Source organism: Aspergillus neoniger (genome assembly GCF_003184625.1).
Source record: "Aspergillus neoniger CBS 115656 unplaced genomic scaffold BO87scaffold_60, whole genome shotgun sequence".
Lineage (NCBI taxonomy): Eukaryota > Fungi > Ascomycota > Eurotiomycetes > Eurotiales > Aspergillaceae > Aspergillus > Aspergillus neoniger.
The window spans coordinates 73666-100402 of NW_020291188.1; the positions used below are offsets into that span (position 1 = coordinate 73666).

Genomic DNA, 26737 nt, shown 5'->3' on the forward strand with positions numbered 1-26737 from the left:
GAGAGAGAGTCAAGAGTGACGGACTGGCTGACTGGGCAAGTACGCTGTGCTGGTACTGTAAGAGATTCCCGTCGGTAATAGTATGTATTGTACTGTAATGGATCCTGGCCATCGGTAAGGAATCTGAAAAGTACTATGTAGTAGGTATGAAATTATGATAATTCAACCTGCAAGAGTAAATTGATGCATATTGAAATTTTTAAAATTAAAGAATACTCATTATTTATGATTATATGTGACTCTAGTATATAGATCTGCATTCTAAATTATCGGAAAATATACTCTACCAAGATCTCTCCATTTTGGGAGGTACTGCTTCATCACAGTACCTGACGAAAGCTACCAGGTGGGTATTGTCCGTAAGGGCTAGTATCAGTAGTCAGTAGACCTTTACGCAAGACCTTATCGAGTGTTATCCCCCGACCAGCAAAACATCATCAGAAGACTACGAAGTAAGTATTATGGCATGACAAACCACCAAACCCAATTACAATTACCCTGATTCCTCCCCCGCGCAGAGATCTGTAAGCCAAAAAAGTAGATCAATCCAGATCAACGTTGTTCTTTCGGGGTGTTGTTGCTGGGAAACCCCTGCCAGCTTTGGACGCAGCACCGAATCCACGTGCCGCAGCCCTCCCCGCACTCGGCTTCCGTGCTTCTCTCCATGTTATTCGATCCCCAAGACTTGCTCAATTGATGCTATCGTTGCCTCCGCACTCCTTAAAAACGCAATGGCTGCGAGGAAGGGCCAACAGGTGAGCGTGACCTTAGCTTCATAAGCCTGATTTCTTTCAGTTTTTTATGCAATATCTAGCTAACCCAATCGCTTTTGACTCTCTGTAGGAGATGGTCCAGGTTGGTTCGTACCTCTCACACCCCCCGTCTTTTGGGTTCCAGATCCAGTGGCTGATATAGCTCCCCCACTTCCAATGAACAGACCGTGCTGAGTATGTTTCACTCCCCATCGCTCAATGTCCCCTTGTGGACCATTGAAGGAATCTCATAGCATCTATTTTTGAATTTCTCGCGCTAATCCTCCCCTGAAAGGCGGGTGAATTCGCCGTTCTGGAAGGGAAGATCGGTATCCCATAATCAAGCGGCCTCGACGCAACATGAGCAGAACACGGTTGTTGGTGCCTCATACTCGCACGCTGACATACTAAAGTTAGTGCATTGCATGTCATTTGGTTTTCTCCTCTCTTCGCGCTTGGCTCTTTCATTTCATTGACCTGTGCGCCTCCCCCAATAGAGGGATCTCGCAGCAGCATGCGCGCCCGCGGACACCGCCTCGGTCATCCTCTGCCAATATCCAACACACGTCGCTTTCACCCCTACGGTCGGGCGGGTGGTCTACCTCCCCTCATACTACTTCCTACTCTGACATAATGGATGGCGGGATCGATTCCTGGGGCCCCGACCGATTGGGAGAAGATTACGAAGATGAAGAGGGGGAGGAAGACATTGTCTACGATGACGATGAGGACGAGTTTGGTCTCCCTAGTATTACCAGCATGCGGAAGAAACAGTCGCAGCGAGCTGGCACTTCTCAGCTTAAGCCTGCTGACCCAGGTGGGGGGCTTGCTAGTACCGCCTCATCACTCGGGGTTGGTTTAGGAACCAATCGGCAACGGGCCAATAGTTCGGACATCGCTGAAGAGCGCGGTGTCCCTATGTATCCTACTGCTGGAACTGGGGAGGGTAAGATACTGCGACCTCAGTATAAAGAAATCCTGAAAGGTATGAAACTGTCCTCGTTATAACGCTGGAACGTACTAACCTCTTTTCTTTTTCAGACCCCGCCAACGCCTTGAACCTCATAAACCACGCGCCCCCTCCCAAAAATGCATCGCCCAAAGAGCTGGATATGTACAACAGCCGCATTTCGAGAATAAACAAGTTCAAACGTCTTCTCCAGACAAGCACCGTTCCCTTGTCAGATCTGAGGAATCTGGCCTGGTCAGGGGTCCCCGATGAAGTTCGCGCAATGACCTGGCAACTGCTCCTTGGATACCTCCCCACGAATAGTGAAAGGCGCATTCCTACCCTCGAAAGAAAGCGTAAGGAATATTTAGACGGGGTTCGACAAGCCTTCGAACGCGGGAGTGCGGCTGGTTCTGGAAATCCGCCTTCGTCGAGCGCTGGGCGTGGCAGGGGCCTGGATGAGGCAATATGGCATCAAATCAGCATTGATGTTCCTCGGACTAGCCCTCATATTCAACTTTACAGCTACGAAGCTACTCAACGATCGTTGGAAAAGATCCTCTATGTTTGGGCTATCCGACACCCGGCGAGCGGATACGTGCAAGGTATCAATGACCTCGTCACACCGTTCTGGCAGGTCTTTTTGGGCACGTATGTAACTGATCTTAATGTTGAGAGGGGCATGGATCCTGGCCAGTTGCCCAGGAGTGTGCTGGATGCCGTGGAGGCAGATACGTTCTGGTGTCTTACCAAGTTACTTGATGGTATTCAGGACAATTATATCTATGCTCAACCGGGTATTCACCGACAAGTTAGGGCACTGCGTGATTTGACGATGCGCATTGATTCTACACTGGCCAAGCACTTGGAGCAGGAGGGAGTAGAGTTCATGCAATTCAGTTTCCGGTGGATGAACTGTCTTCTCATGCGTGAGATGAGTGTACAAAATACTATACGGATGTGGGACACGTATATGGTGAGCAAACCAAGGTTATCCCTATTGCACCAGATGTAGATCAGGTATGCTGACCATATCATTAGGCAGAGGAGCAGGGTTTCTCGAGGTTTCACCTATACGTTTGTGCAGCCTTCCTTGTGAAATGGTCAGACCAGCTGGTGAAGATGGATTTCCAGGTGGGTATAATTTTAAAGGTTCTGGATACCGTACAGTTAATGCTAAACGACAATAGGAGATAATGATGTTTCTGCAAGCACTTCCCACAAAGGATTGGACGGATAAAGATGTGGAACTCTTGCTGAGCGAAGCATTCATCTGGCAAAGTCTCTTCCAGGACTCTAGGGCTCATCTTCGTCCGGCTGGAGAACGAACTCCAGAGGATGACCTGCAGTGACGACAGTCATGAGTCATTAATAATATCACCTGTTTCATTAGTATATGGCGTTCCGAAAAGGAGACGTAATCTCCGATTCCCAGGCTTATTAGCCTCAGCTGAAATGGAAGCCCTTCTGGTTGAAGGCCCACAATAACTTCAGGAAGTCGTTTTCATCGCACATCCTTGCACGCTTGTCGGCAAGGCGTGTTTCATCTTCCAACACCTGCCGTACCTTCTCCCGGACGAGCTCTGCTACCTTTCCCTTCTTCTTACGACTAGGCCGATTCTTAAGAGCCTCTTGAATACGCGCGTTCGTCTGTTCCTTGAAGAAGTCGGGTACGTCGTCTTCATCGTCCACGTCCATGCCCTCGTCAGGCTCGTCTTCACCCTCATCATCTTCCTCGTCTTGCGCGTTGCCAATGTCCATCGCATCAGACTCAGCGCCTTCCGCCGGCCCATCCTCAACTGGAATATCGTTCTGCGCACACCATGTCCGATAATTGGCTTCCAACATATCCATGACTGTGGACTTGCCAAGGAAACTTGACCGGATTGTCTTGTTCTTCCGGACGAACAGGATTCTCAGAAGCCCGTCCCACTCATCATAGTTGATTTGAGGCCTGGGGTTTTTAGGTACCAGACGGACAACGCTCGACTCGACCAGCGGAGGGGGCTTGAAATTGTTCTTGCCCACCTTCATGACGTGGTCGATCTTAGCCCACATCTGAGCATTGACAGAGAGTCGACTGTAGAGCTTATCGCCTGGCTTAGCGAACAATCTTAGAGCAAACTCTCGTTGAAACATGAGAACGCAGATGCGGGGCGCCGGAGATGTCGCGAGAAGTTTGAATGTGAGGGGAGAGGAGATCTAGCGGGCAACTAATCAGCCTTTTATCCACTTTGAAGAGATAGATAGAGTATAGAACGTACCTGATACGGCGTGTTACTGATGCAAACATCGAAATATGGAAGCTCTGTTTTGATCACGTCTCCAAGGATAACGTCTAAGCGTTTCTGGGCAGGTGTGCCTTGAACACGCTTGGTGACTTCAGCAGCCATTCGAGGGTCGAGCTCCACGGCGATAACTTTCTTTGCCTGTTCGAGGATCTTCACGGTCAAGTTACCGGTACCAGGACCAATTTCGAGAACAACCTATACAAGAAAGCCCCACCCAGATTAGACAAATCCGTAGAGTACATGGGACAACTATGTGGGCAACTTACATCGCTCTGTTTCAACTCGGCTTTGTCGACAATTCGTTGAGCCACGCCAGGGTTTTTCAGGATGTGCTGACCGAGATCGGTATTCATTTTGAAGACGGTGTTGGCGGCCTTCGTCTTCGCCGCCGCATCGGCATAGGGACTGGCCTTCGAAGCGCTATTGCGCTTCTGCTGTTTGACCTTAGGCATCTTGACAGATTGAGTCGCGAGGCCTCCAAATGAGCAGTCCAAATCCTCACGAGACAGCCTTTTTGGAGAGGTATATCCTTAACGGGTTATCGCTTCTCTTTCTCTGTCTTTGGGCTTGAACAAAAAAAAGTGCGGAGGGTTTCTGATAAGATTAGCGGCTCGGAACTACGTTTCTGCGGCTGCCCGGCGTTTCGCTCATCGTCGGAGGGCTCTTGCCATCCGCATTGCTCTTGCGAACAGCTTTCCCAGCTCTTCCTCAGTCACACTCCCGGTTCCCTGGTCTGTATACCTCGTTCGCCATGGCGTCTGGGCGTAAGGACTTTTTGAGCCAAACCGCTCCCGAGAACTACGTCGCCGGTCTTGGTCGCGGTGCCACTGGCTTCACCACCCGTTCAGATCTCGGACCCGCGCGAGAAGGCCCCACGCCAGAACAGATCCAGGCGGCGCTGGCAAAACGGGCCCAGCTGCTTGGAGCTGCTCCTCCCACAGCTTATGGCGCAGGGCGAGAGAAGGGCGGTAAAGATGAAAAGCCGGACGAAGAGGAAGATGACGAGCGGTTTCAGGATCCGGACAATGAAGTCGGGCTATTCGCGTACGGTCAATTCGACCAAGAGGATGACGAGGCGGACCGCATCTACAGAGAGGTGGATGAAAAGATGGACAAGCGCCGGAAGATGAGAAGGTTAGTTTTCCGCCCTTTTGCCTCCCCTTCTGCTATTTTTATGAAGCGATTTGTTCATCCGCTTCTCCATATGCGGTTTGTTTGGACAGATTACCGACGTAATTCCTCCATCATTCACAGGGAAGCTCGCGAACAGCAAGAACGAGAAGACTACGAACGCAAAAATCCCAAGATCCAGCAGCAATTTGCAGATCTAAAACGATCCTTAGCCTCGGTCTCCGAGGACGAGTGGGCTAACCTCCCGGAGGTGGGAGATCTCACCGGAAAAAACCGACGCGCAAAGCAGAACCTTCGGCAGAGATTCTACGCAGTACCGGACAGTGTGATCGCGAGCGCAAGAGACTCGACCCAATTTGAGACAACAATTGCGGAGGATGGGACCCAGACGGCAGCCAATGGAGCGGAGGCAGCTGATGGGACAATCACCAATTTCGCAGACATCAGTGCTGCGCGTGATAAGGTCCTGAAGGTCAGGCTCGACCAAGCCGCCATGGGATCATCTGGGGATTCTGCCTCTGGAAGCGCTACCAACATCGACCCGAAGGGCTACCTTACAAGTCTCACGCAATCTGAGCTGAAAGCTGGAGAAGTAGAAATCGGAGACATTAAGCGGGTCCGCGTTCTGTTGGAATCTGTAACGAAAACGAATCCTAAGCATGCGCCGGGGTGGATTGCGCTGGCGCGTCTAGAAGAATTAGCCGGTAAAATTGTGACCGCCAGGAATGTAATCGCCAAGGGTTGCGAGTTGTGCCCGAAAAGCGAAGATGCCTGGCTTGAAAACATTCGCCTTAACGAGGGCCATAATGCCAAGGTGATTGCAGCTAATGCCATTAAGAACAATGACCGTTCTACAAGACTCTGGATCGAAGCCATGCGATTGGAGACTGAGCCTCGCGCGAAGAAGAACGTTCTTAGACAGGCGATTCTTCACATACCTCAGTCTGTGACGATATGGAAAGAAGCCGTCAACCTTGAGGATGACCCTGCCGATGCACGTCTGCTTCTGGCGAAGGCAGTCGAGATGATCCCACTTTCTGTCGAGCTCTGGCTAGCCCTGGCTCGTCTGGAGACACCGGAGAATGCCCAGAAGGTTCTCAATGCCGCCCGTAAAGCGGTTCCCACCAGCCACGAAGTCTGGGTCGCTGCTGCCCGCCTGCAGGAGCAGATGGGTACCTTCGAGAAGGTAAACGTGATGAAGAGAGCTGTCCAATCCCTCGCGAGAGAAAACGCCATGCTCAAACGGGAAGAGTGGATAGCGGAGGCAGAGAAGTGCGAAGAAGAGGGTGCTATCCTCACCTGTGGCGCCATCATCCGCGAAACACTCGGATGGGGCCTGGATGAGGATGACGATCGCAAAGACATCTGGATGGATGATGCAAAGGCCAGTATTGCCAGGGGAAAGTACGAGACAGCCAGGGCTATCTACGCCTACGCGCTGCGTGTTTTCGTCAACCGTCGTTCAATCTGGATTGCGGCAGCTGAACTGGAGCGCAACCATGGTAGTAAAGAAGCGTTGTGGCAAGTCCTTGAAAAGGCCGTTGAGGCATGCCCACAAAGTGAGGAACTCTGGCTGCAGTTGGCCAAAGAAAAGTGGCAGTCCGGCGAGATCGACGATGCCCGGAGAGTGCTCGGCCGTGCCTTCAACCAAAATCCCAACAACGAGGATATCTGGCTGGCTGCTGTCAAGCTGGAGGCCGATGCCAACCAAACATCCGAAGCCAGAGAACTTCTTGCAACTGCTCGACGCGAAGCGGGTACGGACCGCGTTTGGATAAAGAGCGTCGCGTTCGAGCGACAGCTCGGCAACATTGATGAGGCGCTCGATCTGGTGAACCAAGGACTTCAAATCTATCCCAAGGCGGACAAACTTTGGATGATGAAGGGGCAGATCTACGAAGCCCAAAACAAATACCCACAGGCTCGGGAAGCTTACGGAACCGGAACCAGAGCCTGCAACAAGTCCATCCCACTCTGGCTCTTGGCCTCAAGACTGGAAGAAAAGGCCGGTGCTGTCGTCAAGGCTCGTTCAGTACTCGACCGTGCCCGCCTTGCGGTCCCCAAGAGTCCAGAGCTTTGGACCGAAAGTGTGCGCGTTGAGCGCCGAGCAAACAACATTGCCCAGGCCAAGGTCCTAATGGCCAAGGCATTGCAAGAAGTCCCTACCTCTGGGTTACTATGGAGTGAAAGCATTTGGCACCTAGAGCCGCGCGCGCAACGGAAAGCTCGGAGTCTAGAAGCGATTAAGAAGGCCGACAACGATCCAATTCTCTTTATTACCGTCGCGCGGATCTTTTGGGGTGAGCGCCGATTGGAAAAAGCACTCACCTGGTTCGAGAAAGCCATTGTCTCGGATAGTGATATGGGCGACGCATGGGCTTGGTACTACAAGTTCTTGTTGCAGCATGGCACAGAGGTATGTCTTACATTGATGATTGAAAAGAATAATCCCTTCAGGGTGTACGTGACTAACGATCATCCCCAGGAAAAACGCGCCGATGTAATATCCAAGTGTATTTCGACCGAGCCCAAGCACGGAGAAGTCTGGCAATCCGTAGCCAAAGACCCCGCCAACGCGCTCAAGTCGACAGAAGAAATCTTGAAGATGGTCGCAGACCGTCTGACATAATTGATGTCTTGATGAGGCTTTGCCTTCTTGACCTCGCGTGTTCATCTTTCCTTACGATATCCAGTTCATTGCCCTGGAGGATACGTTGGCGTTTCAGGCGAAGTGAAACAGTGGTTCACCAGCCAACCGCTCTCCGCTTGGTTGGTTTGGCTATATCTTTACAAAACAATTATAACTATAAGGAGGAACCTCTGGAAATTGCATACAGGTCAATATCGGCCTTAGCCTTGCATTAAGAGTGTTGCAGTTGCACACAAACCAACCATACAACCAATTGGTCCTGCGTGTGGCGGGGTTGCTGAGACATTTCTCTTATAGAAGTCTGTCTCATGAGGTCTCTCTTTCTCTCTATCATGATCACCCGGTAAAACGGTTTCCAGCAAGCATATGCAAGCCAAGAATGGAAGACAAGATAATGTACAATAAATAGCAAACACACAACACGATTCTTCTTCCTATCGTTATTCACCACCAGTTTGCGCCAACAAGCATGTAGATCCTTCACGTTTTCCCTCCAGGTATATAGATAGTAAAGAGCGGGCGAACAAACTGTTCATCCTGAAGGATGCCCGAATTCGGGTTATAAGTAACGTCTTCCTCTAGTCGAGATGACATTGGGGCCATGCACATCTGCAGATATGTCCAGCGCATGTTGCTTGGGAGGTTAAGATAGGTATGGTATCCTTGTCCATTCCCTGGTTCTCTTCCACGGGCGGATATAAACCCTGGTTGCAGACGAATATTGATCCAGCACGTCAAGGGATTCGTACCGAGGGTACAAAGTGTCCGCATTGGACCACGACCGAGAAAGAAACTTGATTGTGGCCGGTATGGGTGTGACAGCTCGAGGGGTGAGAAAATAAGAAAGAGGGAAGGAGAAAGGAGGGATGGAGGGTAAGATAACTCGGACAGTAGGGAACAAAGAGGAAGTTTTAAAAGAGAGAGAAAAGAGGTATAAGATAGAAGAAGAAAAGAGAAAAATCGATATTCTTCGAACTCCGCGCCAGATGCAAAAAATTGACGATAATGGCTTTCCCCCGATGACTCCCAAGACGCCTGTTTCACCTCCTCTGCGAGACCGGGATGATGCGGTGTTTGATCCTGTTTGGATCAAAGAAGCAAGAAACCGGGGTAACAGTGAAGGGGGAAGGAAAAGACAGAAGGACAGAAAGAGATTTTGTAGAAAAGAGAGGCCAGCCAGGACTGGAGAGGAGCGGAGAATGACTTCTCTCACGAGGCCATTGACAGACACTCATCCAGAAGGGCACCCAATTGCTCCCGATCCGTGACTGTCCCACCTTCCCAGTCGAACTCCGCCTCATCCACGTCCATTTCGTCCATGTAACTGTCGGGCTTTGTGTCGGGGACATCGATCACCTCCTCGACCCGGTCTTGCTTGTCTGTTTCTAACTCATCCTCGAGATACCCACCCATGATTTGATCCACGAGTAGAGGCATATGACTCAGGACACCACCGCCAAGTTCCAAGGATAATCGGAGATCTCGCACGCCCAAGGGTTTTCGGGTGCTCGCCTCCTTGGCCTCGACTGGGAGAAGACCGGTCGCGCTATCCTTGACGATCTCGCCTCGTGTGAATGCCAGTTCCTCACTTTCGAGCTGCTGTCGGTACTTGCGCATCATCATGCCGTTGATTGTGCCTGAAGGGCCGTTCGATCTCGTCCGCGAGAATACCACGGATAGAACTTCCTTGACAAAAGTCTCCGTTGCGATCGCCATGAACTCGGCACAGGGAAGGCTTGCACCGCTGACGATTGATTCCTCGTAGCAGATGGGAACCATACGTGCGTGGATAGATTCGGCGTCCGGAAATTCGCCGGACTCTGACGCCAGAGGCTGTGCATATCGTTTTCGAATTTCGAGTTCCCAGTCTTCCAGGAACCAGAATGGTTAGCGACACTCGGTCGAGCAAAAGAAAAAAGCCGAGATGCCAGGCATGAACCTACTTGTCTTATTCAACCCGCCCGCACTAGCTGGTACTTGACTTGGCAACTTGATCTGTTTCGCCAAATGATATTCCTCCAATTCGTTGGGTGCGAGTTCATGGGGGTCACGCTTTGTATAGATCCACCGTCAGCCTTGTACGCGCACATATCAGGGGGGAAGCTGTCGCATCTCTGGATCAGGTCGCATACCTCGGGGATAGCTTTGATTCGTCGACGATCCCGGGGAGGGAGTTGCATAACCTCCGTCTTGAGCCTTTGTTCAGCGGCATCGCCCGATGTCGGCTTTGACACGACGGACGGCTTGTCGTTCGCCGACACCCAACTTGCGACACCATGATCTGGAAGATCCCTTGTAAGATTGCCGATAATCGCGCATACGAAATTGTTATGTAGATGCTCAGTTTTTTGATCGGCGCATATTATATGATCGACTCGCGACGACAATTCGCTCTGGTTCAGTTGTCCTGTTCGTTGGGAGAGAAGGGCGGCGTCAGCATACGCATTCAGGGTAAAAGTGGGACCGAGGCTTATAAGAAGATAAGAGGAGACAGGAATGTCGAGAACAACAGTATAGATAGACTCTCGCAAAAAGAGAGTGGGATAGACGTGACAATGCACAGACATACCTAGAAGAAAGAGCGAGGTAGCTTCTTTGTAGTCGGCCCAATTGTCACCGATGGCGGCCTTCAGCTCGGTGTAGATGGGCTCGAGGTCCAGGCGCGGCACGGAAATGAGGGCTTTGGTAGACTTCTGCGTTGGCGGAGCATTTGGAGCAGTGCTTTTGGACGAGGCTATTGTAGTAGAGGCCGAGTCTGTCCGACTCAGAGCAGCCGGATCGATCTGCATGGTTTGCGAGGGCTCGCCGAAGCGCGACGGGCTGCGCGAAGCCGGGGGTGGGGAGAACTACGCCTTCATGAAGCGCGAGTCATACCAGATCCAGGAAAACCGGAGGCGAAAACGATCGGAGTAAAGCGTGTCAGACGGTGTGGTCGACACGCCAGATGGAGAGACAGTGACAAGCAAATTGATGGGCGATGGGAGGGGGGAGGTGGAAGGAGAAGGGAGGGCAAAGGCAGGCCAGACGGATGAGGAAGTTCGAGGTGGTTAGTTAAGTGGAAGTTGGGTAAGTCTGGGGAAGATGGATTGGATTGAATCCCGCCGTCCATCCACTTGCAACTCAAAGGTCACCCGGTGGTATTTTGCTTGCCCACAGACTGGACTTTCTAATTTCTTATTATTTATTTTTTTTTGTTCCAAATTAAGTCATTGTGGTCGTTTATTTACTTTGTGACTTCTTTTACTTGACAAGGGCAATCTGCTTTTCTACGGCATCCCCCGCGCGCACTTGGAAAGATGACCACCGCGCCTCTCTCTCTCTCTCTCTCTCTATACCTCTCACCGCCTTAGTCTCTTTGAGTTATAACCATAGGCAAATACACCATAAAAGAGTGATTTACAAACACCAGAATCCAATCTCTATTAATCTCCTCACTAGGAATACAGCTTCACTGCATCCTCATGTAGGACCCCGAAGAGCCGGCTGATCTCACCCATAATCGCTTCAATCTCCACCGAAATTTGCCCCGTCACCAGAACTGTAATCGCGTCTAGAGTCAGCCATGTTTCCTTTCATTATTCCAATGAAAATAAGGGGCTCCGTAACATACTATAAGCGTAAAGTAGGGCATAGTCTTCGTCTGTTGATAGCCGTGACGTTTCAATGTCCTTGCGATAGTGAAAGAGCCGTGCGAGGAGCCGATCTCGAGCATGCTCCACGCTGGGGAGGACGTCGCTCAATGGATACTCCAGCTTCATCGAGGAGGCCATGACTAATGCATTCGTCAATTACCAATAATCAATGGCTACATTCGTGAAACTTACCAGATAGCAGATGGCTAATGCGGGAGGATAATTGCTGCCTTTCTTTTACTGTATACTGAAGTATAGCGAGTTCCCCTTCCGATGCGGTCATATTCTTGACCAACTCCAGGTTGATGGCGACAAATGCATCCACCAGGCTTCGAGTGCGCCGCAAAATATTGCCATAGCTGGCATCCTGGAAGGCGCTTTTCAACTCAAACTCAGATCGCGCAGAGGCTTGGAGGGACTCCAGATGCGACAGGAACCGCTCCACCTCCAACTTCTCCCGAGCACTCATGAAGCCTGCAGTCTCTTGGGGGAAGGCCATTGTGGACAAAGGACCGCGCTTCCAGATCAGACTCATCCGTAGCCATAATAGGCTCAGGCCCTCTTTCAACCTTTCCCGGGCGCTGATCGGCCATATGACTCGCGTGATGATGATACCCCACACGCAGCCTGACAAAACCGCCGCCACTCGGTGAAGGGCGATTTCAGTAATGATTGGGCTATCGCCCCCTTCATCTTGGTCGTCCCTGCCTTCCTTCTGGGTAAGTGAGTAGGCGTATAGCACTGAGAGGTTGTAGGTGAGCATGATAAACCGGCCCATTGGACCTTGACCGCGGACAATGATGAGGTAGAAGTTCCATGTGGCCATGAGCAACCCCAGGAAAGCGAGAGCGAACACGTTTTCTGCACTCACGTACCATGAAAGGATGGCACACAGTGCCCCCAGGCATGTTCCAAAGAACCGTGCATACCCCGTAGTATTGGAAGCACCAATCGTCATGGAACAAACCAACATGTAGGACAAGAGCCCCCATTCACCTCGCCAATGGGAATAGAAGGGCCGAGTAGATTGGAGGAATGACGGCAAGGCATATAGTGCAGCGCCTGCTCCGACTTTGATCGCGAATTTGGTATCGTCGCGGCGGAAGAACCCCAGCGACCTCCATATGCGATAGCCGAGACGCTTCTCGGCGGCAGAGGTAACTCTCTCGATCTTGGCCGGTGAAGGGCTAACAGATGACTCCGGTGAGCTGGTCATATCCCGCCGAGGTGCTGCGCCTGTGTCATCAGCCGTTGGAGCCAACGACTGCTCCAAGTCATTCTTCCTCGTTCCAGGGCCACCCCATCGCCAAAACTTAAGCCAGCTCCAAGATCTCCCTGTCGGTCTTTCCTCACTTTCCAGTTGTAGTTCATCCAATATATCTAAAAGCTCTTTTAATTGCTCCCCAAACTCCAGCAAAGAGAAACTGAAGTGTCCACAGCTTGCAGAAACCTCTTCCAAATCAGCTTCGACTTCTAGCTCTTGTACCCCGGTGAGCTCGCGTTGTCTATAGATGGTCTTGAGCGCTTCTTCGCGCGACTGTCTATAGAGCTCAAGCGCACGATCTAGACTCGTCCGGTAGCGACTGTTGACGGAAACTCTAAATTCAGGCGCGGGAGTGAACGGGATGTCTCTGAATATTTCTTTTAGGGTAAACGCAAGCGAGCGCTGTGGACTATTAGCATTCACTGATCTCCGCTTCATCTATTGACATGATAGCTTACCATAGAAGGCCCTAAATGGCTGATAAAGAGGGCAAATATATCTGCCGGGTGCAGAGGATTCGTTGGGTTTCCATTGGCGTTGTTCATATCAGCAGCCCCGAGTCTGTCTTCTTCGTCTGGTTGCTCATCGATTCGTTCCAGGAACGGCCCATCTTCATGGAGTGACCACGGACTTATCAGGGGCATAGGGCCGGTTTCGGGGGGGTGACTCTGTACCTGTGCGAGCTCCGTTGGTTTGAGCAATTGGAACTGCAGATGGGCTGCACTGCGTAAACCACCCATATTATGAGTGATGTCCTGCACCCAACGAACTAACTTCTTCTCCAGTCGGTACTCTTTTTCCGTGCCTGCCACAAAATGCTCAAGCTTCGCCTCCCTTACAAGCTTGTCTAGCTGCGCATATGCTTTTTTATGGCGCGCAGCCGTGTTGGTGAAATCTTCAGTCTGGAGTTCCTCTTCGGAGCCACTGAGGAAGCTTTCAGTGATTAGAGCCAACATTGTCGCCAAGCTTTCAGTGACAGTAGTCAAGTTGGATCGGAGCTTTTTGCGTGCGGATATGGGGAAGATCAGAAAAGACACGGCCATTGTGATGGTGACACCCATCACGACCATTTTCAGAACCTGAGAGATCTTCGCAAAAGATAGATCCCCACTTTGTACTGCACCCTCCTTGGTTAAGACAGTTATGGTCGACAATGAAGCTAGGGAGCATGCGACGTTAACAAGCGGATCGCCGAGTCTCTGTTTCGTCCAACCAATGAAGCCTAGCCCGCCGCCGCAGAATACAATGAGCACGACGGCATGTCCCACGGGGAGCATATGTAAAGTGTCCTGAAAGAACATTGAGACACACATGCTGGTGAGAGAGATGAAGGCAGCATAAAGGAAAGCAAGAAAGGCACAAATCAAAGCCTTGTACATGCCGCCCTGCGATCTCGCTGGATGAAAGTAGACCGTGACGGTAGCAACCATATGTTTGCCATCTTGATGGCCCAGGAACGACGCAATGGCCGGGACAAAGGTCGCGAGTGATCCAAGCAAGTAAGCTAGACTGCACTTCAAAACGCCGATTCCTAGCTCCGACGAAACGAACTCATGCATCCATGGCCATGTATGTTGAAGTCCATACCAGAGCCGTGCTGGGAGGCTCTTGGGGCACTCGATGACATTTCTGGGGAGAAGTGGCCGTCGTTCATCGTTGTCGCTATCCCCATGTGGGTCAGGATATGGGTTTCGTAGATTAATGAGGCCCTTGAGTCGCTGGCCCGTTCTCGGTAAGACGAAGGTTGCGTAGCGTAACTGAGAAAAGCAATATGGATCAGCAACGCGACATAAGCTTCTTCTTTTCCCCGTGCTGACAGGCGTTTTTGGCAGGGTCGGGGATGCACCGTTAACCCGTAGAGGTTGAGGCAAGGGGAAGAAGTCTAGGCCAAGCAACCTAGCTAGCTAGATAGTAATGCTAGCTAGGTAGTGGTTGGAGATAGCTAGTAGCTATGCAGCTTACCTTCTTCGGGCGCAGAAAGCGCCGGGCACCGCTGCTCGATGAGTCGCCCGGCAGAGACATGATCTGTTTACCTCATTTTCCCTTCCCAGTTTCCACTCGAGCGTATAGAGGAGACTGCCGGAACTGGCGACGCTGGAACAGGAACAGGAATAAGGCCTTGTTCCACCATGATCTTGTGCGCCGGTGGAGAGCTTGGGAGGTCCGGTGACCAATGCGAGCGGGCATTGCGACGAGACTCACGCACGGGTCACGCCCTCGTCATCCCAGCCCGCTTTCTACTACACTATGAGATGGCTCTCTACAAACTGATAATATCCGAACAATGACAACTCAGAAAGCCAAAGCCAGAAAAAGCAAAATATATCGTGGACCAGCCAAAACCTCAAACGTTCACTATACACTTGGCATATTCTCTATAAGTCGACCCCATCTCTAATTGAGACCTTCCACTTTCCATACCTTGACTGCCGCATCAGCACCAGCTGAGGCAATCTTAGATCCTCCGGCGATCCAGGCAACACCGTTCACGCCTTCTTTGTGAGCGTTAGACACCTGAAGCCAGTCGCCGGGCTTGGACAAACTCCAGACGAAGATGTTGGTATCCAATGACCCGCTGGTCAGGTGGTTATTGTCGTCGTTCCAGGCAAGTGAAGTAATTCGAGAAGTGTGCGCCGTCCAACGATCCGTAACAAGGCTACCGTCTGCGACCTTGTAAACAAGGATGCGACCCCGAGAGTCGCCCACAGCCAGGAGAGATCCGTCGGGGGAGAAAGACAAGGCAGACACCGCATTCCGCGTGGCCTTGATGGTAGCCTTGGGGGAAAGGCTCGAGGCCGCGATATCCAAGATCTGGACGGTCGCATTTTCACCTCCGACAGCTGCAATGTTGCCATGGGCCGCAACCGCAGTGACTGGGAAGTCAGGCTTGAAGTCGCCAGTCTTCTGTCCGTCCTTGTAGATCTCGACGCTCTCCGACGCACCCACCAACACCAAGTCATTTGCGGCTGCAACGCCCTTAGGCTGTCCCGACAGCTTAGAAGAGATTCCGGTATAAGTCTTAGCACCAATATCCACGGAGCGAATGGTGTCGTCCCAGGCGACGCTGTAGATCCGACCATTGCCTTCCTGTGTAGGCGCGAGACCTGCGATGTAGGTCGTGTGGCTGTCGCCTTCCATTTCTTCTGCGGCCCCCGTGGGAACATCCCAGCTGCAGACCCGGCCGTCAAAACTTCCAGTCCACAAGGTCTCAGCATCGCTGCCAGAGCGAGACTGGGTCAAGGACGTGATATTCTTCTGGTGTCCCTGGATGACCTGTCTGGGCTTCGGGGTGCCTTCAACTAGGTAATTAAGGTCGCCGCTCAACGAAAGACTGATCAGCAGTCCATCGCTTCTTCCCTGAGGCCAGACCACCCCGACCTGCTGGTCCTTGACATTTGCAGCCCCTTCCTCCCCCATGTTCCAACTCTGGGTAACCTTGCCCGCTTCCACGTCCCAAATCTTAACAGTCTTGTCTGCGCTGGCTGTGGCAAATTTCCGCGAGTCTTTAGACCAGGAAAGGCCGAAGATACTGCCGTTGTGCTCTCCTTCGCCAATCTGGCCTCTAACTTCTCCCGTCTTGCCATCGTACAGCCAGATCTTGCGGTCCGCGCCAACACTAACCAATGTCGAGCCATCCGGGCTGAAGCCGACTCCATAGATATAGTTGGTATGCTTGTCACGGATTCCCGTGTTGAATTTGAATGGTGCGCCGTGGTAGAAGACTAGATTCTTGTCATCACCAGCGGCAGCGGCCCGCAACGGCCTTTGCTGCCTGATCGAGACGGAATTGATCTGTTGCGTGTGGCCATAGATCTCGCCGACAGTGTTACCACTGTCCCAAGAAATGCAGTGGCCGTACCGCTGCTTTCCGTCACCGACAGCAATGATGCGCTGGGAATCGCCATCCCAGGCAAGATCATTGATCCGACCATTCACAATGCTGTATTCGCCTTTGGTGATACCCTCTCCAACACAGTCCCAGACTCTCACTATACCACTAGCATCACCACTGGCAACATAGAAGCCCGAGGGTGAGAAGCGGGCAACAGTGGTCTGCGTCTTATGTTCGGTGTACTGCCTGGCGATGGCGGGGTTGTCAATCGAGCGGAGGAAAACCGATTTGTTTGCCTGAACATTACAAAAAAGGGACAGTAAGCATCGGAAGAAGCTTTAGATTTGCACGAGTTCCAGCAAAGTATCAATGCCATACCGCATATGCGATCCGTTCGCCCTTGGCGTCCGCAGAAAGCTGGGTGGGCTGACCCCTGGTGGTGGAGGGGCTGGCAGCCCAGATGGACTCTAGGTGGCCTGTTAGCAATGAATGATAATCAATCGGGCAGAAGGTGGGAACGGACCATTCGTGATAGACATGGTTGTATTTAAATGCAATGTCCGTCGCTAAATAAAGACACAAGTAGAATCAACCAAAGCTAGAGATGTTGGGTGAGGGAAACAGGGGAAGGGGGAGAAGCACGGCGATGTTTAGATTGTTGACGTATGGGTGGGGGTGCCGCCGAAACACATGGGCCGCGGATGCTGCCGTGGGTTGACCGGGCAGGTACGTACTTATATAACTACTGGTATCGTCTTATCAGAGGCATTAATGCTCATTCAGTCCAGTCTAGATTGCTGCCTGAAATTCCCCTTCGGTCCCGGTCATTGCGCAATGTCATATGTATTGGTTGGATTGAAATGAGGATAATGATGGTAATAGTCGTAGTTGTACATAGGCCATCCCGTCAAGGCTGTCTGGCTAGCAATAGAAGAACAAAGAGAGATAAAAACACCAAGGAATTCAAAAGCTGAGAATAAAAATGAAGTATCATATCGAAAGCAACCCGAGTCCAGTCCGTGACCCTACACCCATGTTATACAGAGGAACTCTAATCAGTAACCACTTCCTCCCTCCATCCGCGACCTTGCTTCGGCCGCCAGAACTTCCGGGTGTCGGTGAACACTGGGCATGAGACCAAGTCCAACAGCTCTCCGGATGGCCTTGGAGATCTTGCGCTGGTTAACGGGCCGCAGACCCGTCATGTTTCTGTGCTTTATCCGACCCATCGAGGTGATATATTCCGACATGACAGAGAAGTTCTGTGGTGCATCAATTGTCAGCAATCAGCAATAACCTCTAGAAAGAACCATGCTCTTTTTCTTTTCCAAGGGCTCAGAATGCATCGGCATACCTTATACAAATCCAGAGGGTTCAGGTTCAGTGCGTCAAAGGCATCAGTCGAGGGACTATAGCGCTTCCTCCATTTCTTCATCTCTGCCGGGCTGAGATCATGAGGGGCATAGAGATCACCGGCTTTCCATTCACGCGTCTGGTACCTCTCCAAGGCCCTGCTCTCACTCTGAGCCCGCTGCTCCTCGAGGAATCGGCGGCGGTCCACTGGCCCACGACGGCGGTTGTACACTTTGGGAGCTGTGTTGAAGCCAACGATTAGCAAAGGAACAATTGAAAGGGATGTGATCGTGATAAGTTCCCCCAAGATTCTGCCTATGAAGCGGGTAGAGACTGGGACTGAATAGTAGTATCACCTACACCGAGATCTGGGACCACGCTGAGGAGCGGGATTCGGAGCAGCAGCCGTCGAATTCCAGCGACAAGCAACACTAGCAGCAGCAGACACCGACCCAAAGGCCGAGCCAACGGTGCGCAGAGGCGACCACGAAAAGAGATGAAGAGCCATACTGGGACAGTGAGATGGCCAAGGAGTGGGGGAGGAGAATGACAATCCGGAGAGAAAAGGTCGGGGGTGATGAAGCTGGCCGACGATGCGATCGATTTTCTTTTTTCGGCACGCGCCAAGAGCCGCCTGGACTTCCGCCCGCAACTCCGTCTCCTCCATTTCATTCCCACCTCTCGATCCAAGGAAACACACCTCGGTGCCATTGCGTCAATTGGCCTGATTCTCCAATCGGTCTCTGCATCCCTTGACATCGTGCATAGACCGTGCTTCATGGTGTCTGACAAACAATTGTCTTATACTTCATACGTCTCTGCTGAAAAGAGAACTAGACAAGAAACGAAACACTCGACTTCCCTTCACCAGGGAGCTCCTCGCATCGACACGTCTTGATCAACATGCAGTCCCACCTGACTAGAAGGGTCTTTCGGGCCATCTTGAATAATGAGCCTCTTTCATCATCACGCTGTCACTATCGCCTCCTGCATACTGCTCGTAGCCATCGATCCCGCAAGCTAGGTCCTCTCTGTCCATACCATGCCCAGCGACGCGGGCTTTTCGCTTTTGCGGCTCCAACTGCCGAACCTCAACCTGCGATTCTGCCCTCTGAAACTGGATTGAAGCCAATGCGAGACTTGCTGAGATCACTGAGTGACCAGAGCAGAGGCCCCGCCAATGGAATTCTGGCCAAAGCTTTCCAGGACTTTGTCGTTGCACGCGCGGAAACGCCTGGAATCATTACGAACTACCATGCGAAGCTGCTTGTTACTACCTGGAAGTACCTCAGAGCCCGCGAGGAGGAACTGGAACGCATGGAATGGCAAAAGGTCTTTTCCACCGAGAACCTCGAGAATCTCCTCTACGTCCTGTCGGAGGCAAAATGTTTGCCAGAGGCGCACGAAACCGTGCGAAAGATGGCCCGTCTAGCTTTCTTGGAGCTTTGTGCGGATCATGGATTTGGGAACAATCACGTCAGCCGTCCTGCGCTTCTATCTTACATTCATATCCAGGCAACGCTTGGTAACCCAGATGAGGCGCGGCATGTGGTCGAGAACTTCTGGAACCGACTGAGCAAGACCAGTCCTTCCCCTTGGCTCACAGTCCTGAAAGGCTATGCCATTATCAACGACAGAAACCAGCTCAGACGCACCACGGAAAAGCTGAACGAGCACGGCATTATGTTTGATCAGCATGCCCATGAAGAGCTGGTCAGCATCCTCGTTGAACAGGACCTGCTAGCGGCATTGAAAATGGTCTACGAGAGTCTCTCGCTTTCCGGAGAAGAACCCTCCGTTCCCGCGAAGGAAGCTGTCATCCGCTACGCAATCCTGAAGGCCGAGACAGATTGGGCAAGCTCTATCTTCGAGTCGCTTTCGCACGCACCGATTTCGGAGACCATCAATATCACGCTTCTTTGGGAAGCTGTTCAAACTAAGAGTGCTGCGGCCGTCCAGGAGAAGGCCAGAATTCTGACCGCTGGGAACCAAGAGGCCAGCGAATCACTCACCATCTCATGCGTGAACGATCTGATGGAATACGCCAACTCTATCAAGAATCCTGAATTGACCGTAGAGTTCGCATCTCTCGCCTCCCAGTGGGGCCTGGAGCCGGACTTGCAAACCTACCTACTGCGACTGGAAGCGTACATTCAAGCTGGGGATGTGAAGACTGCACTGAGCTCCATGGAAGATCTGCACGACCCAGAGACCATCATGCTCGAGAATTTGCCATTGATGAACAAGCTGATCACCGTCCTTTGCTACTCAAGTCAGGAGGATGCCGTGGTGGAGAAAGTGGGCTCTCTCACCGATCCGTTGTTCGAGAACAATGTCCGGTTGGAAGCAGACACTCTGGCAGCGCTGACGCACATGCTATTGTACCGTCGTGAGTGGGAGGCCGTCTCCGAGCTCCTTCGTCCACGTCTCGGGCTCTACGACTCCGAAGAAAGAACCAAAGTCCGCAATACTCTCACCAACTTCATCACCGATCTGACCCAGGAAACCGATGACGCCTGGGAAATGTACAGACTACTCCAGCTCGCGTTCCCTGAATCCGGCGTCAGCCTGAGAACCGAGATAATGAGCTCATTCTTCAAGCGAGACCGTAGCGACCTAGCCTTCCTGGTCTTTGGACACATGCGACAAGCAGAAGACTTCGCACGACGACCCAAACCCGACACCTACGCGCGGTGTTTCCAAGGCCTCGCGCGAACCCAAGACGCCAAGAACCTCGAACTGGTCCACAACATGCTCAAGCTCGACGTGGAAGTCGACCTCAACACGCGCCTCCTGAACGGCCTCATGCTGGCATACGCCGCCTGCGATATGCCCGAAAAAGCGCTGGACGTATTCCGCGACATCCTGCAATCGGACGAAGGCCCATCCCACAAAACCATCACCATCTTCTTCAAGACATGTGAAAAACACCACAACGGAATCCAGGAGGCCATGCGGATGATGAGCAAGGTCAAGCGTCTCGAAATCACCGTTGATCGCCAACTGTACATGGCATACGTCGAGGCATTGGCCGCGCAGTGCGAGTTTGATCTTGCCACTGAAGCGCTGGACAAGATGCAGGCTGAGACTGGATACCTGCCGACTCGTAACTCGTACGTTTCACCTCTTCCCCATCTTTTAGTTGAACCCCAAGTTAGGTCCGGAAACATGTACTAACGTATACGCAACTACAGGATCGGGTTACTCTACAACGCCATCCCGTATCAGTACTGGAAGGATGAGGTTGAGAAGTGGGCCAAAGATAAATACCCCGCTCTGTGGGCGCAGTTGGAACAGATCGAGCGGACCGAGTATGAAGAAGGGCCGAAGTTCAACATTAAGGACAATGAGGTGGTCGTCTAGTCACTATATGCGTGTAAATTTAGGCTGGTGACATTTGTACTTTACTTCACTATTTATGTAGCATTATCTGAGCCTGCAGCATTACATATCATTCATGTCTAGTAACTTGTTATTTCCATTTATCCTGTCAACTACGCCTTGTACTCATTTATGCTACAAGACAGCTTAAATGGGATGTGGGTAGGAACTTGTTTGGCTGTGTCCTGTAGGTATGTCTCAAAAAATCCAACAGTTACGAAAGGTGTAATTTTGCAAGTGTGGCAGCAGTGAATTTCGACCTGACTATGCTGGGGGTGTATTCAAGTTGAATTATCAGAGCAAACTACTTAGATGCAAAAGGAAAGAAAACGAAGATGATGTATTAGGTCTGTATTATTCATGTCTTTTTTGTATCCCATGCAATGGACATCGTCACAATTAGAATATCCGTAACACTGCTGATGAGCAGTAGGTATGTATTTCCCGGAAAATGCATATCACCAAACAAACACAATCATAAAGAAAACAGGTATATCCGTCTAAGAGTCGTGTTTCGCGTTGAGCTGCGCAATACGCTTGGTCATGCTGTAGTCATCATTAGAAAAATGCATCAAATGTTCTGAGAGGGAAATGAACGACTTACAAGTCAAAGAAGGAGAACTGGCTCGGGCTGCTACCATACTCATACACGAAGCGGCTGGCAAGGTAGCTACCAAAGATGGCTCTCAGATAGTTCTCCGGCACCTATTAAATGGTCAGCATCACGTTGATGAACTATGTTGGGCTGTAAGTAATACTAACCCGCTGAAGGATGGTGTCGAGACCAATCTTCTGCAGAAGGAGGTTCGGCAGAGCATCGTGGAGGACGGAGCGGCGAAGCTCAACATTGTCCCACAACTCTGTCTTCTGAAGTTCTTCATCCAATTGAGTGATGGCAACACTGAGACGGTCGCTCAGGACGCTGCGAAGCAATCCTGTCTGCTCATGTTCGCGCCAAATCGCTTCAAACTCGAGAGTAGCATTTGACTTGATGACCTCCTGCACCTGCTTGACATATTCACTGTAGAATGTGGGCACGGTACCATCCTCGCGGATGCACATGTTCTCCACAAACTCTTCGTCGTCGAAAGACAGGGAAGCCAGGACCTCCAATGAGGAGGATGTTACACCTCCCTTGTTGGCAGAAGCATCCTTGAACAGGATGCAACCAGCCCTCTCGAGGCGAAGCTTGCTGTCTTGTGTAATGAACAAGTTTGCACCCTCGACAATGTACGGGATGGTGGCCTTTCCGTCCTTGATGAGTTTTCCAACGGTGGAGAGATCAATAGACTCAGGTCGTCCACCGCAAGGCACGAATGTATCATATTGCTGGTCACGACGCAGATGGAACAGGTTGCGGAAAATCATACCATTGTGGACCAGCTCGCCACTTGGCAAATGAACGTTGCTTTCATCAACCAGAACCCGATAACCCTTGGGTGAGAGCTTCGACAGGTCGAACTCAGAGATGGTTGCCCGCTTCTTGGCGAGTCTGACAAGCTCCTCATGATTCAGCCCCTGGGGATCAACGATCACACCGGACCCGTCGACAATGGCGGTGTATTTCTCATTGGACAGGAGGATCTCGTTAGAGCCCAGATCGCCGTCAGGCCCACCAGTCTGCAACTTTCGGATGGTGCTCGGGTCGATCTTCAGCTTGCGGTAGATACCAAGCACATACTGACGGACCGACAGGGTCGTCATGCCATAGGTATCATGAGGGATACCGCCGAGCTTGGGGCTCTTGCCCGTGAAGAACGACTTCCACCAGGGGGCACCGCGGTTGCGGGCATGTTCCGTGGCCCAGTCGACCAGTTCGGCCGTGTTCTCGTCGGGTCCCATGAACAGAATCTCGTCCTTGCCATGCAAGTCCACAATCGGGTCCTTGATTCCCGGGCTGACAGGAGGCAGCAGCAGGTCCAAGATACTGTCGATGTACTTCTCGAAAGCCACGCGGGCCTTATCCTGATGGTTAACGTCAAGCAGGATCACACCCTTTGCGCCACCTTCGGGGATATCCTTGTTCTTGCGTTGCTGAGTATTGGCAAGGTTGTAGTTCTCGTCGAATAGTGAGCGCGCATTGATACTGTAGGCCTCCTTGTTCCGACTCTTGACAATACGGATGCCGCCACGAGCAATATCCCGGAATCGCAAGTGGAATCCACGGAACTCGGAGCTGATTACCAAGAACATACCGTAGAGGCGCTGGGGATACTCATGTTCCGGCAAGAAGTCGGGGTTGAGTCGGAAGCTGAGAGCAACCTTGGTTGGGGTGAAGAAGTTGGTCTTGAGGATGGAGGCGTTGAACACGCGGAAGGCACTCATGACCATTTCGTCATGTTCATTGGCCGCAGTACTCGAGATGAGCTGCTTCAGCTTGTGGCCGTCCAACACCTCGTCAACCTGCAGACGCAGGTAACTCAGGGTGGGGAGGAAGTCATCCTCGGCGGGACCCCGCGTTTGCACGTAATGCGTGTTGGCGAAGTCCAAGTAAAGTTTGTGGATGAGTTCCGGGTACTTGTTGACGATCTCCAAGATGTAGTCCGAGGTGAACGTCTCGGTACGCAACCTCTTCTTGATCTTCGCCAACAGCTCCGCATGGACGCTGTTGTTCGAATCCAAAAGATCTGTCAGGGAGATGTATTCGGAGCCCAGTCGGTTCAGGAACTGCTGCACGAACACCCAGGCGCAGTGGGCATAGATTGTTTCCTGCAAGCTAAGGCGGCCACTGGCGAAATGGTGCTGGAACTTGTTCTGCGGAATGCAGTACAAAAGGGAGACTTCCTTGATGATCTGGTGGATGGCAGCCTCAATCGGGGGATACTTGGCGGCAATCTCCTTGTTAGGAAGAGGACGCAGGTAAAGCGAAATCACCGTGATGCCGTTGGAGAAGTTCTCCAGGTACTTCCGTGAGCTGGTCAGGCGGTAGTAGTGGTACAGATCGGAGAGCGCGCTGAAAAGCCCCATGGCAGAGCCTTGGCGGTAGGCAATGACTAGTCTCTTTTCGCGGCTCTTTTCAATCTCAAACAGCTCAATAACCGGGCCGGAGCGGCTCACGGCATTGCTGATGATTTCCTGGTAGATCGCCTTGGTGTTAGGGGTGGCTTTCTGCAGGAACCTCTTTTCGCCGATGATATCGATGTTGGTCTCGTACGGATCGGGATTAGGGTTGGCAAACTGGCACTTGTACACGAAGTAACAACGGAGCTGTTGCCCATCATCACCGGGGATAGGTGTCGGGGAACGGAAGGTCTCAACGCGATAGCTGTTGCCTTGAGTCGAGGGGTTGATATACTTCTTATCAATCCGCTGTTCATACCCGGGGCCTTCGACTGTTGCGATACCGGGCTTGCTGGTATCAATGTAGACAGCATGATCTTCTGCTTCCTTATCCAACCGGATTTCGAGCTTCTTGTCGTCACGGGCATAAGCTGCAACCTTGGCAGCATATAGCGAGAGAATCTGCGTGACGATAGCGTCCACAGACTCGGTCTGGAAGTATGTGTCGTCAATACCGAGCTGGTTGTAGAACCACTCGGTTTCTCCGACGACAAATTCAATGGGAATGAAGCCTTTCTTCTCCAGCTGATCCATGACTAGTGAACGAGAGAGCAAAGAGTCAGATGAATTGCCACCAATAGAACTAGACGGATTTCGAATTCCACTCACCTTGCTCCATTTGCTTTTCCTTCCCTTCGAATTTGGCCGCCACATAGCCGGGGTCTTCCTCGGAGAGAATGCGATGCTGGCCACCACCGGGGATGGCCAGATGTGTGGGCTGCGGCGATGGTTGGCGCACGCTGGAGCCAGCTACATTGTCAAGGATCTTATTGTGGGGGTGTCTTTGGAAACCAAGAGGAGTTCCAGCTCCTGACTGAGAACCATCGTTGCTCCCGTAGAGTTTCGGCCCCGTCCGCATGGGAAGGGTGTTGGTGCCATTGAGGTGGCCGTCGGAAAGAGGCGACGAAGAAGGCGCGGGAGAGACCATGATGGGAGTGGAGTGGCAAGAGGAGTATAGAGGCTCAATTGAACTCAGAAAAGAGGCGGCACTAGTGGGTTTTATACCTGCTACCTGGTGAGCCATGCATGGATTAACAAAGACAGGAGCCAAGCTGCTAGCGATAATAAGAAAACTGGTTCGTGCGCGAGAATGGAGGGGAGAGAGAGGGAGGGAAGCTGAAGCCGGGAAAGATAAGGCAGCCACACAGCTGCATGAAGATGTGCAGGAGATGGCGCCGGCGCAGAGAGATATAGAAGGAAGCAAGAAGGGAAAGAATGGAAATTCTAGACCACAAGCGACAAACCTACCTCAATGGAAGCGTCGATTGATGCAAAGGAAAATTGGTGATCTGGCGTTGCTACGGGCCAGGGCAATGACGAAAGCTCGAAGCTTATCGGGGAGAACAAGAGAAATGAGCCAAACAGACTGAAACGGGTTCACTTGTCGGTACCAGCCATCAACCGACACGTCACCAATAAAATGCACAGAGAGGTTGAGTTGAGAGAGTTTTAGGATTTCCACGAATGGAACGAAACACAGATGAGAGGGGAAGATGGGGAGAGAAGAGGGAAATGTTAAGTAGTGGAGAGGATCCAATTTCTCCAAGAAGGAAAGAAGGATGCGAATTCAAATCAGATCAGATCAGATCAAATCAAATCAAATCAAATCACAAGGGAAAGTTATTCACTGTGATGGACACGAACAAAGCAATGGAAATCCGGTGCGAATCCACACGGCAGATGCTGGCTCTTTATACAAACTGGAGCTGAAGCCAGACGAAGAGTCGTATTTCCCCAAAGGTAAAACAAATAATAATAATTGAATAATAAACATTTCTTATTATCACATCGAAAGAAAAAGAAGAATTAGAAAATAAAAAATAAAAATAAAAAATCAGAAATTTCCCAAAACGAAATTAATCCGAAATGGCACAGCCATTATTAAGTCATACCTGCAACACTTCTTTGGGAAGCCCAAATAGTTATCATTCGGCCAGCCAGCCAAACCCAGAGAGCCGGTGCTATGCGATCGGCCAGGAACGGGGCCCGGTCCGGGGCAAGTCGTTGGACGGCCTGGCTGTTTCTGCCTGAGGATCATGGATGGCCCGCCCTTGTGCATGGGTCTCCACGTTGCCGTCCTGGTCTCCAACTGTCAAATTCATGTTTTGTTCCTACTCAAGATACCACGGTGGCTAGATACTTTATGTAGTACAGATTCAATGAGGCTTGTACGCCGGGAGTAGACTGTGTATATGAAGCGGTACTTTCATCCATGGAAAAAACTTTCTATTTCTCTCCTTGCCTTACTCCCATGTACGTTCCCTTCTTTTCCCTTTTTCCTTTTCCCTTTCCCTCATTGATACTGGCCCGACTGTGCAACGGCTCCACGGCGGATGACTCGATTCACGATGCCAAGTCGAGTGGGTCCCAGCTTCCTTTTTCGGTATCGCGAACCATTTTAGTTCAAATGAGGCAAGTGTGAAAAATACCGCAAGATACCGA

The 26737-nt window shown here is 51.4% G+C and overlaps 7 protein-coding genes across 7 annotated transcripts; 3 read left to right on the forward strand and 4 right to left on the reverse strand.

Annotated features, from left to right (window-relative positions):
- Positions 1–696: 696 nt before the first annotated feature.
- On the forward strand, positions 697–3053 carry BO87DRAFT_411027 (GTPase-activating protein GYP1; the record flags this gene model as incomplete). Its single annotated transcript, XM_025626391.1, has 8 exons — positions 697–755; positions 856–881; positions 916–940; positions 1078–1164; positions 1250–1737; positions 1794–2677; positions 2743–2835; positions 2892–3053. The coding sequence occupies 8 exons, from the start codon at positions 697–699 to the stop codon at positions 3051–3053; spliced, it is 1824 nt and encodes a 607-aa protein (XP_025474227.1).
- On the reverse strand, positions 2893–4546 carry BO87DRAFT_381098 (dimethyladenosine transferase). The gene is made up of 3 exons (XM_025624453.1): positions 4259–4546; positions 3966–4187; positions 2893–3903 (listed from the first exon to the last, which is right to left on the reverse strand). Exons 1-3 carry the CDS (start codon positions 4442–4444, stop codon positions 3148–3150), a joined length of 1164 nt encoding a protein of 387 aa, XP_025474228.1. The 5' UTR covers positions 4445–4546; the 3' UTR covers positions 2893–3147.
- A 135-nt stretch (positions 4547–4681) lies between these two features.
- Positions 4682–8191, forward strand: BO87DRAFT_411029 (U4/U6-U5 snRNP complex subunit PRP6). Its single transcript, XM_025626392.1, has 3 exons — positions 4682–5126; positions 5247–7539; positions 7609–8191. The coding sequence occupies exons 1-3, from the start codon at positions 4744–4746 to the stop codon at positions 7750–7752; spliced, it is 2820 nt and encodes a 939-aa protein (XP_025474229.1). The 5' UTR covers positions 4682–4743; the 3' UTR covers positions 7753–8191.
- Positions 8192–8982: 791 nt separating this feature from the next.
- On the reverse strand, positions 8983–10562 carry BO87DRAFT_401961 (TADA1 family protein; the record flags this gene model as incomplete). Its single annotated transcript, XM_025625647.1, has 4 exons — positions 8983–9641; positions 9717–9825; positions 9906–10242; positions 10339–10562. The coding sequence occupies 4 exons, from the start codon at positions 10560–10562 to the stop codon at positions 8983–8985; spliced, it is 1329 nt and encodes a 442-aa protein (XP_025474230.1).
- A 425-nt stretch (positions 10563–10987) lies between these two features.
- Positions 10988–18421, reverse strand: BO87DRAFT_346101 (actin cortical patch component). Its single transcript, XM_025620887.1, has 9 exons — positions 18215–18421; positions 17856–18094; positions 17565–17763; positions 16880–16968; positions 15091–16797; positions 13128–14426; positions 11598–13071; positions 11384–11545; positions 10988–11311 (listed from the first exon to the last, which is right to left on the reverse strand). The coding sequence occupies exons 1-9, from the start codon at positions 18360–18362 to the stop codon at positions 11208–11210; spliced, it is 5421 nt and encodes a 1806-aa protein (XP_025474231.1). The 5' UTR covers positions 18363–18421; the 3' UTR covers positions 10988–11207.
- A 122-nt stretch (positions 18422–18543) lies between these two features.
- BO87DRAFT_420146 (putative mitochondrial respiratory complex I chaperone (Cia84)) lies at positions 18544–21275 on the forward strand. The gene is made up of 2 exons (XM_025626990.1): positions 18544–20967; positions 21049–21275. Exons 1-2 carry the CDS (start codon positions 18758–18760, stop codon positions 21215–21217), a joined length of 2379 nt encoding a protein of 792 aa, XP_025474232.1. The 5' UTR covers positions 18544–18757; the 3' UTR covers positions 21218–21275.
- Positions 21276–21738: 463 nt separating this feature from the next.
- BO87DRAFT_450913 (glutamate dehydrogenase (NAD(+))) lies at positions 21739–25760 on the reverse strand. Its single transcript, XM_025628438.1, has 3 exons — positions 24905–25760; positions 21998–24831; positions 21739–21940 (listed from the first exon to the last, which is right to left on the reverse strand). Exons 1-3 carry the CDS (start codon positions 25317–25319, stop codon positions 21836–21838), a joined length of 3354 nt encoding a protein of 1117 aa, XP_025474233.1. The 5' UTR covers positions 25320–25760; the 3' UTR covers positions 21739–21835.
- Between the last annotated feature and the right edge of the window lie 977 nt (positions 25761–26737).